The sequence below is a fragment of the Mauremys reevesii genome, linkage group 7, assembly GCF_016161935.1.
Source record: "Mauremys reevesii isolate NIE-2019 linkage group 7, ASM1616193v1, whole genome shotgun sequence".
NCBI lineage: Eukaryota > Metazoa > Chordata > Testudines > Geoemydidae > Mauremys > Mauremys reevesii.
In genome coordinates, this window is record NC_052629.1 from 73,206,711 (window position 1) to 73,224,997 (window position 18,287).

Consider the following 18,287-nt stretch of genomic DNA (forward strand, 5'->3'; position numbering starts at 1 on the left):
ATGATGCCATTTCAGTCTACTATTATCAAAATAGGCAATAAAAGTTTACAGTGATAGAAAGTTGGGGAAACGATATGGTGCCTCCACTTCACTGTGGATAGTCTCAATACATGCTGCTTTTCTCTGCTGCAGAAGACAATCCTTACTGTCCTACATACCAGTTTCCTGCGTCTACTCCTAGTCCTAAATCTGAAGGTAATAGTAAAGGACAAGATACCTTTTTCTGCACAAATGCTGCCTTGTTCATTTATTTTCTCCCTGGAGCTTTTCCTAGCCACTGACTGTCATGCTGCCTCCTAATATTTCGCTGCCTTCTGAGTGTTGCCGTGATGATTTGAGGCCTTTTTTGGCTTTGTGGTGCACTTCTGGCTTTTTCACTAGCCTTTGACTAATGCTATAAAACTGGGTTCTGCTTTGTTTCATGTGCATAGTCAGCTATACCTAGCCGTATGTGTGCAGTGGTTACTTAACATTCATACAATGCTGACTCACATTTCATCTTGATGATGTCTCTTGAAAGATGGCTTTAACCATGGTTTTGTTTTCCTTGGGAGCAATACATGTCTTTAATCTGCTCTTAACGTTTTTAATATTAACACAGGATAGTGCCTGCCCAAAAGTCACTGAAGCCCATTGGCAAGATTCCCTAAAGTTTCCATGGTCTTTGGATCAGGCTGTTAGTGTTTAGCTCTCTTTTTAATAATGTACATTTTAGAATAAATGGGACATTGCACATGTTGGTTTGCTCAAGGCTGGCCTCAGGAGCACAAGGACAGGATTTGGCGTTCTCTTCAGCCTGCTTTATCTGGAAACCCAGTATATCCCCTAGCTATCCTTTTGTCCTGCTGGTGGGTGGTTGCTCAGGTGGTGGTTCAAGCACTGCTCAGAACCCTTTGCACTCTTACTTTCCAAGAAGCTACTGCACTAGCCAGTGCTGAAGAGACTGTCCTCTACATGTGAGAAGCATTGGCATCTGCTGCACCCAGTTGAACAGGAGCCAGGACTGGCTAGGTGGGCAGACATCTCCCACTGCGGAAAGTGTGGTTTGGGACTGGCCTTTTTGGGGGTAATCAGTAGGGGTTTTCCAGAGCCCTTTACTGCTACAATGTAGGAAACTTGCCTGTATGGTGGGTTGTGCATAGTCGAACATAAAATATGGATCCCTTATGTCAAAGCAGGCTAGGGGATTTAGACTCATGTCCCCTGTTAAAATGAATGGGGAATAGATACTTTGAGACATGGGGATAAGATACATGCCCACCTTTGGTGCTTTGAGATGTATGGATGAAAAGTGCTATCCTATACAAGTGCAATGTATTTGATGCCTTAATAGCAGAGATATTGTGTGTGTGTGTGTGTGTGTGTGTGTGTGTGTGTGTGTGTGTGTGTGTGTGTGTGTGTGTGTGTGTGTGTGTGAGAGAGAGAGAGAGAGAGACAGACTACGGTAAGCTGATGAATGACTGTTATAAAGATGATTCAATTTTCTTATTTCAGGATCCATTTTACTTTTGTCAGAACTAATGTATTTTGCCATAAAGCACTGTCATTAATGCAATAGGACTTTGTATTCCCATAAATGTCTCCTGCACATGTATAAATGCACAGATAAATAATATGCTCCTATTTAGCTAGTCGCGATATTATTAGACCAAACATTTGTCCTTTGTCCTTGCTACCATGCAAAGTATGTTTGGCTTTTAATATCTGCTTGGATTTTTTCTTTATTAGAGAATCCAAGATAGTGGCAATAATTGGGTCCATTCTGGGAGTTCTAGACTATTCAAAGTCTTTTGGAAGTTTTTTTAAATATGAAACAAAGGGTATGAACAGAGATGGACTGAAGCCTCAAAATTCAAATCCAGGTTTCAAACAATCCAAAACTCACGGTTTGCGATTAGGCCATTATAGAGAGAGAGAAGCCATTTACAAAATTCTGATCTGGGCTCTTATTTCAAACACCTGCAAAGTGTGGGAAGTTCAGCCCCAGAGTTTTGGTTTGGGCCCCACACACAACAACTACACTTCTTGAGGTTCTGTACAAACTACAAGGAAAAGTCTTTGTCTCACAGAAGGAGTCCAATATGGAAGCCATGAACTGGTGACTTCTACTTCCCATAAGGAAGGCCATATGGGTAGGGTACAGGACTGGGAATCAAGAGTCCTGGTTTCTGTTCCCAGTTCTGCCAGTGACATACTGTATGATCTTTACCAAGTCACTCAACCTCTCAGTCCTTCAGTGTTCCCCATTGTAAAATGGGACTAAATATGCTTACTCATCTTTGTAAAGACTGAGATGCAAAGTGTTATATATATATATATTCCAGTTATTGCTGCTATGCTAGAATATTGAAACTGGAAACTAGCACTTTCTTGAAATGCAGTGCTTCTATATGTGTATATGAATTATTAGCTGCAATGAATTTTGGCATTTTCCTTCAAATAAATAATTTGCAAAGAAGTGTTTTCATTATTCAACCAGCTTTAAATAACTTCCTGAGAGGCAGTTGGCTGAGAGGGTATTTTTAGACATTCATTCATCTGTACTTTTAGGAACAGGCGATATTGTGATTTGCCATATATTGTACTCTCTAGAGAAAACCCATTTTTTTTTATATGGGAATAACCGTCACCTTTCCAGCAAACTGCCTCTCAGGAATTTCCTTGAGTGACATTAACTAACTCAACATCCTTTTTCTGCCATTTAGATTTGAAATATGGAAATGACACTGAAAACTGATGTTTCTCCTTATGCCAGCTCAAGACTAGCATAATTACAATGGAGTCACTAATCATCTGTTAGGAGCTAAACCCGCTGCTGCTCCAGTCAGTATGTAGCTTACCAAGACAATTCAGCAAAGGGGGAGCGGGGGAGAGAAGATTTGTTTGAGCTGAGCCTTTAACACATAAAGTTGGTTCAATTAAAGGTGAAATTCAAAGTCAGTTCTTATGTTTTCCAAACCGATTGGCTCCTCAGAGTGAATGGCTTCAATAGCCTCAAACGGGGAGGGCAAGGATTGGGCTGCAAGCAGGAGCTACCCTCCCACCCCTTGCATTGGTGCCTACAGATCAGTGTTGAAGCACATTGGTGGGGCGGGGGTGGAATGGGAGTGCTTACATTGCCATTGCCAGGCCTGTACCTGGTCAATGGATTGTGTATTTCACTGTCCCAGGCTGTCAATCAACACCACTGAGTTCACCAGGCATTTGGTTTAACCTGTTGTTCTTCTGATGGCATCATCCATTCTGTATTTCTAGTCACTGTCACACTACCCTTAATCCTTGGCTTTTTTAGATATTTCTTCTCAAGAACACCAATGTCCCTTCACCCACGGTTCTTTTTGCAGAATTCACTGTAAAACATTTTTCTACGCTGTATCCCTTAGGCCTGTCCACATCTCCAAGACATCTGCAAGACCTTGAGTTTGGATCATCAGCCCTAAAGGCAGGATAGTTTTGGGGTGATGGCCTTAAACTGGGACTCAGACGCAGTGTGTTCAGTTCCTAGTCCTGACACTGACTTCCTCCAAGACCATGGGCACCTCATCTAAGACTTGTCCTGAAGACAAGCACAGACTCTACTGTGCCTTGAATCTGGCTCTAAGTGCCTCAAATCCCCATCTATAAAATGGGATTGATGAGACTTCTTTTATCTCACCCTTTTATGTGCCTGGCCTATTGAGAGTGTTCACTGTTTGGAGCAGGGACTATTTTTTCTTACAAGAACATGCAGCACCTAGCATGGTCTATGTTTGTTTTGTACCAAGCACATTGTTGGTGCTCAAGGAATAATTTGTGTATATTAATATATTTAAATTCACTATACTAGTTAATAGAGGCAGAGTGGTCCATTGATTGGAGCATGTGACTATGAATCAAGAATTCCTGGATTCTATTTTCAGCTCTGACTCTGGTATTACCTTCGGCAAGTCACTTAAGGTTTCGGTACCTCAGTTTGCCTTTCAGCTTTTGGTACCATTGGTATAATAATACCTACCTCCTCACAGGGGTTTTGTGTCACTAAATGAACAAATGGTTGTAACGCACTTTGAGACCCTCATAGAAAGGTGCTGAAGAAGTGGAAATAATTTATATTTTCAGTTCACCTAAAAACTATTTTCTAAGTGTGACTTTCACTGCTTAGAATCCTCTCTTTGTCATGGGTGTTTGGCACATTACTATGAGATTAAGAACAATGTGTGACCAAAAGAAAGCAGAGAGGCCTCGAACTTTGCTTCTTAGTAACACTTTCATCTCACTTGCAAACTATTTTGTTTTGTTTTTCAGATGAAGATTCTGATTCTTACTCTCCTCATTATTCCTATTCTGAAGATAGTAAGTAACATTTCATGTGCAACTTTATGGATATGAATTAACAGTAAGCATCACTCATCTTGGCCTCCTGTGAAATTTACCAAGATTTTTATATATGCCTTTTTGCAGCAAGGACCCAGCCCTCAGTGCCCCGGTCCAAGAGTGAGATGGACAACATTGACCCTGACAAGGTTGTTAAGAGATCTGCTACTCTGCCACTTCCAACTCGTACTTCATCACTGAAATCCAGCCCAGAAAGGTAACCTGAACTAAGGGAGAACCTCAAAAGTTCTCATTAGGGAGGGGACTCAGATGCAAAGCTTGGACCCAGATTTGGAGCTGAACTTTCCCAGAGTCCAGGGCAGTTTGGATCTGGAGTATAGCAAGGAGTTATATGCTATTCCTCTGATAGGTATTGAAACCTTAATGTGTTCCTTCATCATCCCAATCTACCCCCTCTGTTTGTCTGTCTCATCCATCTATCGCCTCCATGTCTTTTCATATAGCTCAGGCCCTCTCTGGGGCAGGGACTGTTTCCTTTGGTACATGTCTGTACAGTGCCTAGCACAGCAAGACCTGATCCTTGATTGTGGCACTACACCGTAATATAAATATTAACAAGTATCCAAAGTGTCTCTAAACCGCCTGGATCTACAGAACTGAGCTGGAAGTCTCCTGAAAAAAGGCCCTTCTAGAGCCAATCTGTACTTGGAAATCCAGAGACACATGAAAATGAAAGTAAAGGGCAGTATGGTCTAGCAGACAGGACCTGGAATGCTGGACCTGCGTTCTATTCCTGGCTCTGCTGTGGGAGCTTAGGCAAGTCCCTTCAACTCTTGTGCCTGTTTCTTCTCCAGTCCTTTGTGTGTCTTGTCTAAATTGTAAGCTCTCTGGGTCAAGGACTATCTCTTACTATTTATTTATTTAGCACCTAGCACCCTGGGGCCTCTGAAGCTTGCACATCATCATCATTGTGGGGAGCAAGGGTTTGGATTTATTTCAGGGCTTGGCAAAGTTTGTTTGGGAAATGGGTCTTCTTGAATCTCAATCAGCTAATCAGCCCTGGAAGCCCAGTTCAACTCACTGTGAAGTCAATGGGAGTTTCGAGTCCTAGTTAGCATCAGATATTGTTTTCATTCCTGCTTTTTAACCATGCATGTAGAAGCTCATTGTAATAGTAACAAAAGCATTTACTGAACAGAGGGTGGGGAGAAAGCAAAATAGGCTATGAATATTTTATGCAATGATTAATTGAACCAGCTCTTAAAACCCTCTGCTCCCACTTCCTCACAGTGATTTGCACTGGCTTCAAATGAGCAGTTCCATAGTCTGTTTGAATCATAGAATCATAGAATCTCAGGGTTGGAAGGGACCCCAGGAGGTCATCTAGTCCAACCCCCTGCTCAAAGCAGGACCAAACCCAACTAAATCATCCCAGCCAGGGCTTTGTCAAGCCTGACCTTAAAAACCTCTAAGGAAGGAGATTCCACTACCTCCCTAGGTAACCCATTCCAGTTCTTCACCACCCTACTAGTGAAAAAGTTTTTCCTAATATCCAACCTAAACCTCCCCCTCTGCAACTTGAGACCATTACTCCTTGTTCTGTCATCTTCTACCACTGAGAACAGTCTAGATCCATCCTCTTTGGAACCCCCTTTCAGGTAGTTGAAAGCAGCTATCAAATCCCCCCTCATTCTTCTCTTCTGCAGACTAAACAATCCCAGTTCCCTCAGCCTCTCCTCATAAGTCATGTGCTCCAGCCCGCTAATCATTTTTGTTGCCCTCCGCTGGACTCTCTCCAATTTATCCACATCCTTCTTGTAGTGTGGGGCCCAAAACTGGACACAGTACTCCAAATGAGGCCTCACCAGTGCTGAGTAGAGGGGAATGATCACATCCGTTGATCTGCTGGAAATGCCCCTACTTATACAACCCAAAATGCCATTAGCCTTCTTGGCAACAAGGGCACACTGTTGACTCATATTCAGCTTTTCGTCCACCGTAACCCCTAGGTCCCTTTCTGCAGAACTGCTACCCAGCCATTCGGTCCCTAGTCTGTAGCAGTGCATGGGATTCTTCTGTCCTAAGTGCAGGACTCTGCACTTGTCCTTGTTGAACCTCATCATATTTCTTTTGGCCCAATCCTCTAATTTGTCTAGGTCCCTCTGTATCCTATCCCTACCCTCCAGCGTATCAACCACTCCTCCCAGTTTAGTGTCATCTGCAAACTTGCTAAGGGTGCAGTCCACACCATCCTCCAGATCGTTAATGAAGATATTGAACAAAACCGGTCCCAGCACCGTCCCTTGGGGCACTCCACTTGATACCGGCTGCCAACTAGACATGGAACCATTGATCACTACCCGTTGAGCCCGACCATCTAGCCAGTTTTCTATCCACCTTACCGTCCATTCATCCAGCCCAGACTTCTTTAACTTGCTGGCAAGAATACTGTGGGAGACTGTATCAAAAGTTTGCTAAAGTCCAGAAATAGTACATCCACTGCTTTCCCCTCATCCACAGAGCCGGTTATCTCGTCATAGAAGGCAATTAGGTTAGTCAGGCATGACTTGCCCTTGGTGAATCCATGCTGACTGTTCCTGATCACTTTCCCCTACTTTAAGTGGTTCAGGATTGATTCCTTGAGGACCTGTTCCATGATTTTTCCAGGGACTGAGGTGAGACTGACTGGCCTGTAGTTCCCTGGATCTTCCTTCTTCCCTTTTTTAAAGATGGGCACTACATTAGCTTTTTTCCAGTCATCCGGGACCTCCCCCGATCGCCATGATTTTTCAAAGATAATGGCCAATGGCTCTGCAATCTCATCGGCCAACTCCTTTAGCACCCTCGGATGCAGCGCATCCGGCCCCATGGACTTGTGCTCGTCCAGCTTTCCTAAATAGTCCCGAACTACTTCTTTCTCCACAGAGAGCTGGTCACCTCCTCCCCATACCGTGCTGCAGAGTGCAGCTGTCTGGGAGCTGACCTTGTCTGTGAAGACAGAGGCAAAAAAAGCATTGAGTACACTAGCTTTCTCCACATCCTCTGTCACTAGGTTCCCTCCCTCATTCAGCAAGGGGCCCACACTTTCCTTGACTTTCTTCTTTTTGCTAACATACCTAAAGAAACCCTCCTTGTTACTCTTAACATCCCTTGCTAGCTGCAACTCCAAGTGTGATTTGGCCTTCCTGATTTCACACCTGCATGCCTGAACAATACTTTTATACTCCTCCCTGGTTATTTGTCCAATCTTCCACTTCTTGTAAGCTGTTCTTTTGTGTTTAAGACGAGCAAGGATTTCACTGTTAAGCCAAGCTGGTCGCCTGCCATATTTACTTTTCTTCCTACACATCGGGATGGTTTGTTCCTGCAACCTCAATAAGGTTTCTTTGAAATACAGCCAGCTTTCCTCGACTCCTTTCCCCATCATGTTATTCTCCCAGGGGACCTTGCCCATCAGTTCCCTGAGGGAGTCAAAGTCTGCTTTTCTGAAGTCCAGGGTCTCTGTTCTACTGCTTTCCCTTTTTCCTTGTGTCAGGATCCTGAACTCGACCATCTCATGGTCACTGCCTCCCAGGTTCCCATCCACTATTGCTTCCTATTTGCTAACATAGAGAGCACCTAAGGCCACATGACTAGAAGATGATGTTCTCCCAGCATAGCAATTAAAGAGGAAGTACTGTAGCTTCCTAGTAAAACTCTTGTGAATCAAAAGATTAGACTAATTAGTGCTTTACATTATCAGGTAACAAAAACAGCAGGACTCAGCCGGGGAGAACATTTCCTAGGATTGGAAGTGCTAAAACAATCAGGTCTGTTCTACACTGTGGAAATTAGACTGGTTGAAGCCCCTAGAATATTTATAAAACACTCTACAAATGGTCTAATAACTGGCTAGAACAAGCAACCTTTTACCAGCAGGTTTAGTTCTGGTTAATGCTTAACCAATCCAGTGTGAACCATGGGAGTACCAGCAGAGATGCACACAAACTGAAATGGTTCAATTTAGCCCTCTCTTTACTGTCTCACAGTATACTGGTGGCCTTGCAAAACCTGCCAGAATGCACTACTTCTGGGAATTGTGGGATAGGTTCCCAGAGTGCATTGCAACTGAGATGGTCTGGGCAGTGCTAGTGTGGATGTTGAATAGAACTTAACCATCTCAAGTGGCTAGTGTTGTCTGAACCATTTGTTCTTACAAGCCAGGTTAGCACAACCAGATCAGAGTTCTAGTACAGATGAGCCCTGAGAACCTCCCAGAAGAAGAAAGATGGGCCCATGTCACAGACTTCAGCCCCAGTTCCATCTTTTCCCAAAATTTAGGCAGAGCGTAGGGGGATGTTCCTGTTGGTATGCATACTTCCACCTTTTCATGTTCTCTGTATGTATAAATATCTCCTGTCTGTGTGTTCCATTCTATGCATCCGAAGAAGTGAGCTGTAGCTCACGAAAGCTCATGCTGAAATAAATTTGTTAGTCTCTAAGGTGCCACAAGTACTCCTGTTCTTTTTGCGGATACAGACTAACACGGCTGCTACTCTGAAACTAGTCTCAGAGGCTGACTTAAGAGTTCAAGCCTAGATTCAGTTCAAAGTCAGGGGGGAAAGGTGGTGGAATTCTGCAGGCCTATCTTTAAGGTACTTCTAGTAAGGAAAGAAGTGTAAGTTTGGCAATTCATGGAAAAGAATTGCAAGAAACCTTTACTGTCCTTTCAAGTGATTTTTAGCAGCTGACACATATACACAAATTTAATTCTGGTTGCTATTAAAAAATAAACCCAAACCCATCTGACCTGTTCCTCTTGCAGCAAGTTTTCTGCTTTAGGCTCTGTCAACACTACTCAGCTTTTAGCGACACAGCTGTACCACTAAAAGCCATGCAGTGTAGCTGCTGTTTGACAGCAGGAGAGAGCTCTCCTGTCGACAAAAAACGTCCACTCCCAACGAGCAACGGTAGCTTTATTGGCAGGAGTGCTCTCCTGCCGACAAAGCGCTGTTCACACCGGCGCTTTTAATCGACAACACTTTTCTCTTTCAGGGGTGTGTGTGTGGGTGTGTGGGTGTGTTTTTTTAACACCTCTGAATGAAAAATCTTTTGTCATTCAGTTGCCAGTAAAGAGAGAGCCACAGATTAAAAAGTTCCCTGATTATACCCAGATTAACTGGGGAAGGAGCTTGTCCAAAGAATACACTCGTTTTCACAGCAATAGCAGAGTTCTGGGCTAATTAGCCTCTCTTTCCTCAGGAATGATTGGGAACCCCCGGACAAGAAGGTGGATACCAGAAAATATCGGGCAGAGCCAAAGAGCATTTACGACTACCAGCCAGGAAAGTCCTCTGTTTTGGATAATGAAAAGATGGTAATGTTCCTTTTATCCTGCTCCGTGACTTGGGCCTGTGATTACAATATGCTCCACAAGTGCTTGTATAGTTCCATTCAGATAGGTTTCCTTACACTTATGTCTCCTACGTTATGCCATTCCCATATATTTTGTTTTCCAGATGTTTGAGTAACTTCTTAACATCGTCACTCCACTAAAGGCAGATCCTGGGGAGCTGAGGGGCCTTTCCTTGTGGACATGTTGTTTTCTGTGTTAACTATGGCTCACTAACCCTAGTTTGTAATCTGTGTTTGACTCCATGGCCTGTCTCTGGTTTGCAAGCTGTGCTTATTTCTAATGCACAGCAATAGTTTATTCCATAGCGTTTGAGGCACCAGGCTGACTAGTGTTCAAAGTTTGTTCTTCTGAGGTCAGCAGCTTTAAAGAAGTTAACAGTAAGTTTCACGCTGTGTTAGTGTAATCATGGAAGTGCTAAAAAATACGTAGGTGTTTTTTATTAAGTGAATATTCTGTGAAGTAGTGATTGTTCTTCAAGAGGTATTTGTTTGAAAGGCACAGTTTAAAGTGCTGCTTGTTTGTGACACACAGTATAAGTCTGGGGCCGTGTTTTCATTAATGCTTTGGAGCAGGATTGAGGAGCTGTACAGAGCGAACAGTCACTTTTACTTTAAGATACAGTTGTGACAGGCAATTTAAAAGCAACAGAAGTATGTGGCTAAACTACTGAATAATATGTCTGACTCAGGGTTTTTTCCCTGTTCAATATTTGCTTTCAAGTAACATAACGCCCATTATTTTATCCTGGGACTAATTCTCCTTTCACACCAATGTAACACCATCAATTTCAATGAAGTTACTCTTGGTCCAGGCCTAATCCAATGCCTGTTGAAATCAGTGGCATCCTTGCCTAGACTTCAATGGGCATTGGATGCAGTACACTGATGTAAGTGAGAGGCAAATCAGGCCCCTAGTTTGGGTGTAATAGGAAGGGTCATTCCTGTCGTTCTGGCTGGAGCAAGACCCCCTTGATTTGAACAGGAATTTTGCCTAAGGACTATAGGCTCAGACTCTGTGATTTAAAGCCTGATTCATCAAAGCACTTAAGTCCATGCTTAAATCCCACTCGAGTCAATGGGACTGTTCACATGCTTAAAATTAAGCATGTGCTTCAATGTGTTGCTAAATCAGAGTCTAAAAACCAGAAGAGGGACAATCACCAAAGCAGCTGGAAAGACTCCTGCACAGTTAAGTAAAGAGTAAGGTGAGTTCTGAGAGTGACACTCCTGACCATTTTTCGTTTTTTACCAGCTGTCATTTCAAACCAAAGATCACAGAGGACTGATGCTGAAACATAAAATGGGACTGAAGTGCCTGTTTGTGCTCTGTGTCAGAATCCTTTTTCCCTAGCAGCAAAGAATCCTGTGGCACCTTATAGACTAACAGATGTTTTGGAGCATGAGCTTTCGTGGGTGAATACCCACTTCATTGGATGCATGGTGCCACAGGATTCTTTGCTGCTTTTACAGATCCAGACTAACACGGCTACCCCTCTGATACTTTTCCCTAGCCTGTCTAAATACGATAGTGATATGTAGACCTTGTTTTGTGTTGTTGAGGGAAACCTAAAAACCAGTATAAGGGTTATCTGAAGATAATTTGCAGTCTATTAATAGATTGCAATTGCTATGCCATATTCAAAGCAGTAGCTACTAGGGGCTGATCCAAATCTCTTGCCATCAATGCAAAGATTCCCATTGATTTCAATAGCCTTTTGATCAATTCTACTGTAAATTTTACTATGCAACAAGGTCAAAACTTTTTGAGAGTCAATACGTAATGTATAGAGACAGAGGCATTGCATCTATTTGCCTGCAGTTAATGGCAGTACCTTTCTCCAATCCTTTGCGGTTTAACTAGGCTTATTAGACCTTTGGGAATTAACCTCTTTTTGTAGTGACTTCACCAGGTGACACAAAAAGTTTAACCATTTAACTTTCAGATACAAGCATTTCCCTTTCTCCCTCCTCCCAGGGGTCAGATAGTCCCATGGGGGGTTGTTTTGGGTATCAGCCAGCTTAGGACAGGAGATAATACAATTGGAAGCATAAGAAGAGTAAGCACAAAGGGTTGGCCCTAAACTGCCAAGAATTGCTTGGTTTTGGCTATTGTGATCGGCACAGAGGGCTGAGGGCCAGACATGCCTTAGCTCTGGCCCTAGCCCTGGCAGAACTCTCTCCTTGGCCATATCTCATTAGGATAAATCAGGTTCTCTACTTTCCAAGGTTTTCTCCTCCAGGACCCAGATTGTGGAATTGAATCCGACATCCCCTTCTGTGAAAAGAGCCCTGAGCAGAGCCATCCAGTGGTCTGAGAACAGCACTGGGAGCTAGAAACTCCTGAGTTTTAAATCCATCTCTGACTTAAAATTCTTCTGTGGCCTTGGGCGAGTCACTTCATGACTCTTCCTCACTTTTCCCACCCCTGTAAACTGGGGGTGATAATACTTACTCACATACTGTATACCACAGAGGTCCTGTAATAGGTAAAGGGTCAAAGTCAACCTTGGCATACATACCCACAACTCCTGACTGACTCCTTCAGTGGAAGCTGGATCCACTTATGGAAGGGCTGAATTTGGTTCATTGTTTTTTAAAGTCCTTTGAAGATGCCTACAGGTGAAATTTGTTTAAGTGCTCAGTATTACAGTGGGCAAAAATTATTCGCATCTCTCTTCACTGAGTTACTGTACAAACACCTTAATTTTGGGGGAGGATTCTGGACTGCACTTCAGTAGATGCACTGCACAGAAGGTATAGCCCAGGAGGAGTGAGGGACCAGGGTGGCTTTATGCCAACTTTTTGCCTTTCAGATTTTTAGCTGCTGAGGGAGCTGAAATGGCCACCAGTGTAAGCAGCCTTGGGGCTGCTCTAATTTATGGAAGCCTTCCCAGTGTTGCCTACAGGATGCACAGCAGTCCAGAGTCACTTGTAGTGTTCAGTGCCATGGAAAAACTCCCTCCTGCAGTCTGACTCTGACACATCTCCTGCACAAGTACTAGTGGGCGGAGTGGACAGCACTAGTGGGCAGAGTGGACAGCACTGGGCTACTTATATTGACTCCCGTGCACGGCCCCTATACACCACAACGAAAGCATATAGAGGCTGAGGTGGGGGCCTTCATGTCCTGCTGCAATTACTATAAATTTAGGTCCACTTAAATTTAAGGCTGGATCCATTTAAATCAAATTTAACCAGATCTATCTTTGTAATCTAGAGCACTGGATTTGTTCTCTCGTGTCACCAAAGTATGGTTACACAACTTTAAGTTGTTTTGTTAAAATAGATTTTAGGCATGAAAGGGAGCTTTCTTTTTAGCTGTGCTGTTACCTGTCCTGTCTGGTTTTTCCTTCATTCTAGTTTTGTCCAATTCTCTAACATTTATTTGTGAATAAGCAAAGTATATTGTCTTCCTATTCATCCCCTTCGAGCTCTTTCAGAAGTGTGCTCTCTCTCTAATTGTGTCCTCTTGGATTTAGAATGCCACCTCTCACTCTGTTTGCTGTGTATGGACCACAGTTTCTCGCATATCCACGTGCTGTTAAAGATGCAGTATATTTAATGCTGATCTGGAGCTCAACAATAGATAATTTGCATTTTGCAACCTTTTATTTATTTATTTATTTATTTATTTGCCAAATGAAAATTAAAAAAAAATATTGGCTTAACCTTGAATCTGAGAGAGCTTTTAACTGTAGAAGCAAAGGACTATAAATTACAAACCCTGAGGTCCTTTCCTAGCTCTTCCACTGACTTGCTGTGCGATCTTGAGCAAATCACTTAACCACTCTCTGCCTCAGTTTCCCCATCTAAAAATTGAACTAATACTTTCCCAGGGGTGCTGTAAGGTTTAATAAATGATTGTAAAACATTCAGAGATCCTTGAATGGAAGGTATTGTAGAAGTACTAAATTATTAAGCTAACTATCCGCAATATTCAATTGAAAACATTGAGACTGCATCTCTAACAGTCCCTTTCCTATGTATTCTTTGCATAATGTTATCCTTCTCTTTCTTCCATTCCCCTATCACCAACTCCTTTAGACCCGGGATATAAGCCCAGAAGAGATAGATTTAAAGAATGAACCTTGGTATAAATTCTTTTCGGAATTGGAGTTTGGGAAACCGGTAAGTTTGATAGCTGCAATGATTGATAAAGTCAACCTGCATTTTGTAATGATGCTATTGCGACTTTACTCTAGTTCCTAGATACTCAATGAGGCAGCCCTTCCAGAGTGAAACATGACAGTTCATAACTGAGCCTTGGCACTGACATATGCTAGTAGCTCGGTGACCATTTAAAACATTTTAAAGACATAATATTTGACCTTCAACTTCATAGGAAAATATGCCAACTAGTGAGGCAATATCACTTTCATGTGTCAGAGTTCAGCTTGAGGTTTTACTTGTTAAAGATAGCAATGATTGTTCTCATTCATTTATTTGTCCCCTTTTCCATACTCTCGTTCCCTCCTCCTCCTCACAAGATCTAGGATGGCTGCTACTTAACCTATTAAATAACTTTATGTCGATGAGAGTCACTATCATATTATAGTCTTGGGTCCTTCGTCTGTGGTCAAAAAGTACCAGCTGTCTATAAACTGATCTTGACCCTCTTCCCTGCTCTTTGCCGTCTTCATGCAACCTGTTCTCTGCCAAATACGCTGCAGTGGTTTGCATCAAGGATCCCAGGGTTGTTTCCAGAAACAATCCCCTCCAAAAAGTCAAATCAAGAGAATCACATATTTTTATTTCCAATCCAGCCGCATAGTCTGGATTTTACAGCTATAAGAATGATTAAATGAACCCTAATTATCCAATGACAGGTGACTTTTGGTGGATGGATGTGTTGATTGTCAGGGCCATTTAAAATTTTAAAAAATTATCCTTGTGTTCTTAAGAACTTCTTTAGTCTTACTGCCTGATTCTTATATCACTTATTGCTGTTTTTCCACTAATGCAATTGCTTTGACTTCAGTGAAGTTATTCCTGATACTCTCTGCTATCACTGAGAGCAGAATCCAAGCCCACAGCTCCTCCCTACTGTACAAGTTTCAGTAACTCAAATCTCGTAAGCCTCTTCCAGCAATTACAATTTATGGGCTCAGTCCTGTGCTCCTCATGCAGCCCCTTAACTTGGTTACAAGATCAGGGCAGAGACATGTTTCATTGAACATATCATAGGAGGAGTGTGCTTTTGGGGCTTGAGCAGAACTCTTGGGATCTTGCCCCTACCTCTATGTCCTTGGGCAAGTCACTCTCTGCCTATCCAATAATACTCACCTACTCTGCTAGGATCCAAGTGAGATCTGAGAAATGTTTATAAAGCATTTTAAGACCATTGCATAGATAATGCTGAGGAAGTGCAGCACGTAGTTCTAAGTTAGTACAGTAACTTCATATCCCATTATACGCTGCTGCACCAGAACAAGGGACATTTTATACTTATCTAGCACAGTGCACATTGCACTTCTCCCAAGCCAGAACCTTATGCCTTGCTCTTTATGGTGGAATTTTCCAAAGTGCTCAACGTTGGCCTATCTGTGCTCCCATTGACGTCACTGGTAGAACAACCATTGCCTTCAGTGGGAGCAGAGGTAGAGTAATGCTGAGCACTTTGGAAAATCCCATCCTGTGCCTGTATTGCAGTGTGTACATATAGTAAAACAAACACACCCACCCACTGTGTATTTGTCTAAGGCACAATTCTGCCCTGACCCATTCCCCCACTGCTCTCATTGGCTTCAACGGTGAATTGCACACGATCATCTGAAGACATGGATATATTTTAGCTTTAGACTTGTTGCCATTATGATTTAAAGAAGGCACCAGTCATTGTAGTGAAGCCTTCAGGACACATGTCCTTGCTTTCCACAAGGCTGTGAGGAGCCTGTCTCTACCTACAGATGTTGGTAGCAGACCCTTGGCTATGCAAACAATAGAGCAGGGGTGGGGAACCTTTTTTCTATCAGGTGCCATTCACTCACAGAAAAAATCAGTCATGGGCCACACACAGCCCCACCGGGGTGGGGACAGAGGCTCGGGGCTTCCCTTTGCAGCAGGGTGAGCTAGCACTCGTGGCTCCAAGGTTCAGGGCTTCCCCTAGGCTCCGGGGTGGGGCCAGAAATGAGGGGGTTAGGGTGCGGGAGGGGGCTCCAGGCTGGGGCATGGGGTTGGGGTGCGGGAGGAGGTTCAGGGTGCAGGCTCTGGGAGGATGTTAGAGTGCAGGAGGGGGTTCCAACCTGGGGCAGGGGGTTCACAGTGCGGGCTCCGGATGGGCGGCGCTTACCTCAGGCAAGTCGCACTCGCTGGTGCAGTGAAGCTAAAGCAGGCTCCCTTCCTGCCCTGGCTCTGCGCTGCTCCAGGATGTGGATGGCATGTCCAGCCCTTAGGCAGAGGGGCCAGGGAACTGCACGGTGCACCCTGCCTGTGCCCACAGGTGCTGCCCCCACAGCTCCCACCGGCCAATGGGAGCTGCAGAGCCAGCACTGGGGTCAGGGGCAGCACACGGAGCTCCTAGGGGCTGCAGGGACATGCTAGTCGCTTCTGGGAGCTGCACAGAGCTGATCGGACTTTTAACAGCTTGCCATCCCTAGCTTCCCCCCGGAGCAGTGGAGAGGGGATGCCAAGGCTCTGGGCTTCCAGCCTGCGACATGGACGCTTACTGCAGACCAGATGAAATGAAGCAGTCAGCCGGATCTGGCCCACGGGCGGTAGGCTCCCCACCCCTGCTTTAGGGTGTACTGCCTCTCTTCAATCACATTCCTTAAAATTGGCTTAAATCAATGCTTAACATCTAAAAGAAAACAGTGATCTTAGACCTTGCTCAAAGCAGCAGAAATGGGAGGGGATGTTTCTCCAACATTCGTATTTGTGTCCTTAGTCATGCAGCCATGTCCTCTCCGCCTGCTCAGCCTCCAAGAGGGGATTCCCAGACTAGAATTGTGTTCCAAGCACAAATATATGTTCTTCTTCGAGTGCTTGTTCAAGTCCATTCCATGTCATGTCATGTCAGTATGTGGTATCCATAGGACCGGCCCTATTGCCCCCTCGAGGCCCTTGCTCATATGCCGGTATAAGGGGTGCCGCGGGCCCCTCGCCTTCTCGGTTCCTTCTTACCGCCTGTGATGGTTGCTGGACCAGTGTTCTCTTGCTTTGGCAAGCCTTCTCCAGTGATTTACTGAACTCTTCTTTGTAAATAGTTAGTAGGTTTTAGTTCTTGTTAGTTTGTTAGTCCCCTTAAGGAACATTGTTCCCAGAACAGGGTATGCTGCAGTCCCCAGGCTTCAAACAATGTGCCGCCTGTGCTAAGCCCATGCTGGAGAGCTATCCCCACTCCAGCTGCCTAAAGTGCCTGGGAGAGGCTCACATCAGAGATAAGTGCAGCATCTGCTGGGGCTTCAGGCTGCACACTCAGGACAGGGACATTAGGTTGAAAGCCCTGCTGATGGAAGCCGCGCTTAGACTGGCCTCCGAGCTGAGTTGGTTGGACTCAGCAGCGAGCACGGTTGCCTCAGTGCATAGTGCTCCTCTGGCATGGTGTGCCCCTCGACATTGTTCAACATCCCCAGCACAGAGGAAGCAGCACAAGAAATGCACAGAGAGAGGGTACTCTCTGGTGTCCAAGGGGGACCAGAGAGACTTGAGGAGTGAGGTGCGACCTTTCACTGGGCCACTTGCCATCCCGGCAGAGGTGCACAACAACCTGTGACCCACCTCAAACGCCCTTATATGGGATGAACTATCATGGAATCATAGAATCATAGAAGATTAAGGTTGGAAGAGACCTCAGGAGGTCATCTAGTGCAACCCCCTGCTCAAAGCAGGACCAACACCAACTAAATCATCCCAGCCAGGGCTTTGTCAAGCCGGGCCTTAAAAACCTCTAAGGATGGAGATTCCACCACCTCCCAAGGTAACCCATTCCAGTGCTTCACCATCCTCCTAGCGAAATAGTTTTTCCTAATATCCAACCTAGACCTCCCACACTGCAACTTGAGACCATTGCTCCTTGTTCTGTCACCTGCCACCACTGAGAACAGCCTAGCTCCATCCTCTTTGGAAACCCCCCTTCAGGTAGATGAAGACTGCTATCAAATCCCCCTCACTCTTCTCTTCTGCAGATTAAATAAACCAAGTTCCCTCAGCCTTTCCTCATAAATCATGTGCCCCAGCCCCCTGATCATTTTCATTGCCCTCTGCTGGACTCTCTGCAATTTGACCACATCCTTTCTGTAGTGGGGAGGCCCAAAACTGGACGCAGTACTCCAGCTGTGGCCTCACCAGTGCCAAATAGAGGGGAATAATCACTTCCCTTGATCTGCAGGCAATGCTCTTACTAATATCCTTACATATAAATGTGAAGGAGTTCAGAGCAGTACACTTGGCCTTCAAAGTGTTCCTTCTACAGCTCTCAGGCAAAAGTATGAAAGTACTGACAGACAATACAGTGTCAGTGTTTTATGTCAAAAAACAGAGGGGCCCACTCCAAGATCTCCTGCCAGGAAGCCCTCGGTCTATGGGATTTCTGCATGAAGCATTCCACTCACCTAGAGGCGTTGCCCCTCCCTGAGGAGCGG

At 44.4% G+C, this 18,287-nt stretch overlaps 1 protein-coding gene across 47 annotated transcripts in view; it reads left to right on the forward strand.

The window, feature by feature from the left end:
* The window catches only part of SORBS1 (sorbin and SH3 domain containing 1), a 279,323-nt gene that overhangs the window by 214,378 nt on the left and 46,658 nt on the right, over positions 1-18,287 (forward strand). For 30 of the 47 annotated variants that reach the window (XM_039547972.1, XM_039547970.1, XM_039547977.1 and 27 more), the window contains 5 exons: positions 133-195; positions 4,285-4,332; positions 4,441-4,570; positions 9,556-9,670; positions 13,753-13,836. In XM_039547972.1, coding sequence (XP_039403906.1) covers positions 133-195; positions 4,285-4,332; positions 4,441-4,570; positions 9,556-9,670; positions 13,753-13,836 — 440 coding nt within the window. The remainder of the gene's footprint in view (positions 1-132; positions 196-4,284; positions 4,333-4,440; positions 4,571-9,555; positions 9,671-13,752; positions 13,837-18,287) is intronic. The other 17 variants (XM_039547984.1, XM_039547988.1, XM_039548017.1 and 14 more) reach the window with 2 other exon arrangements.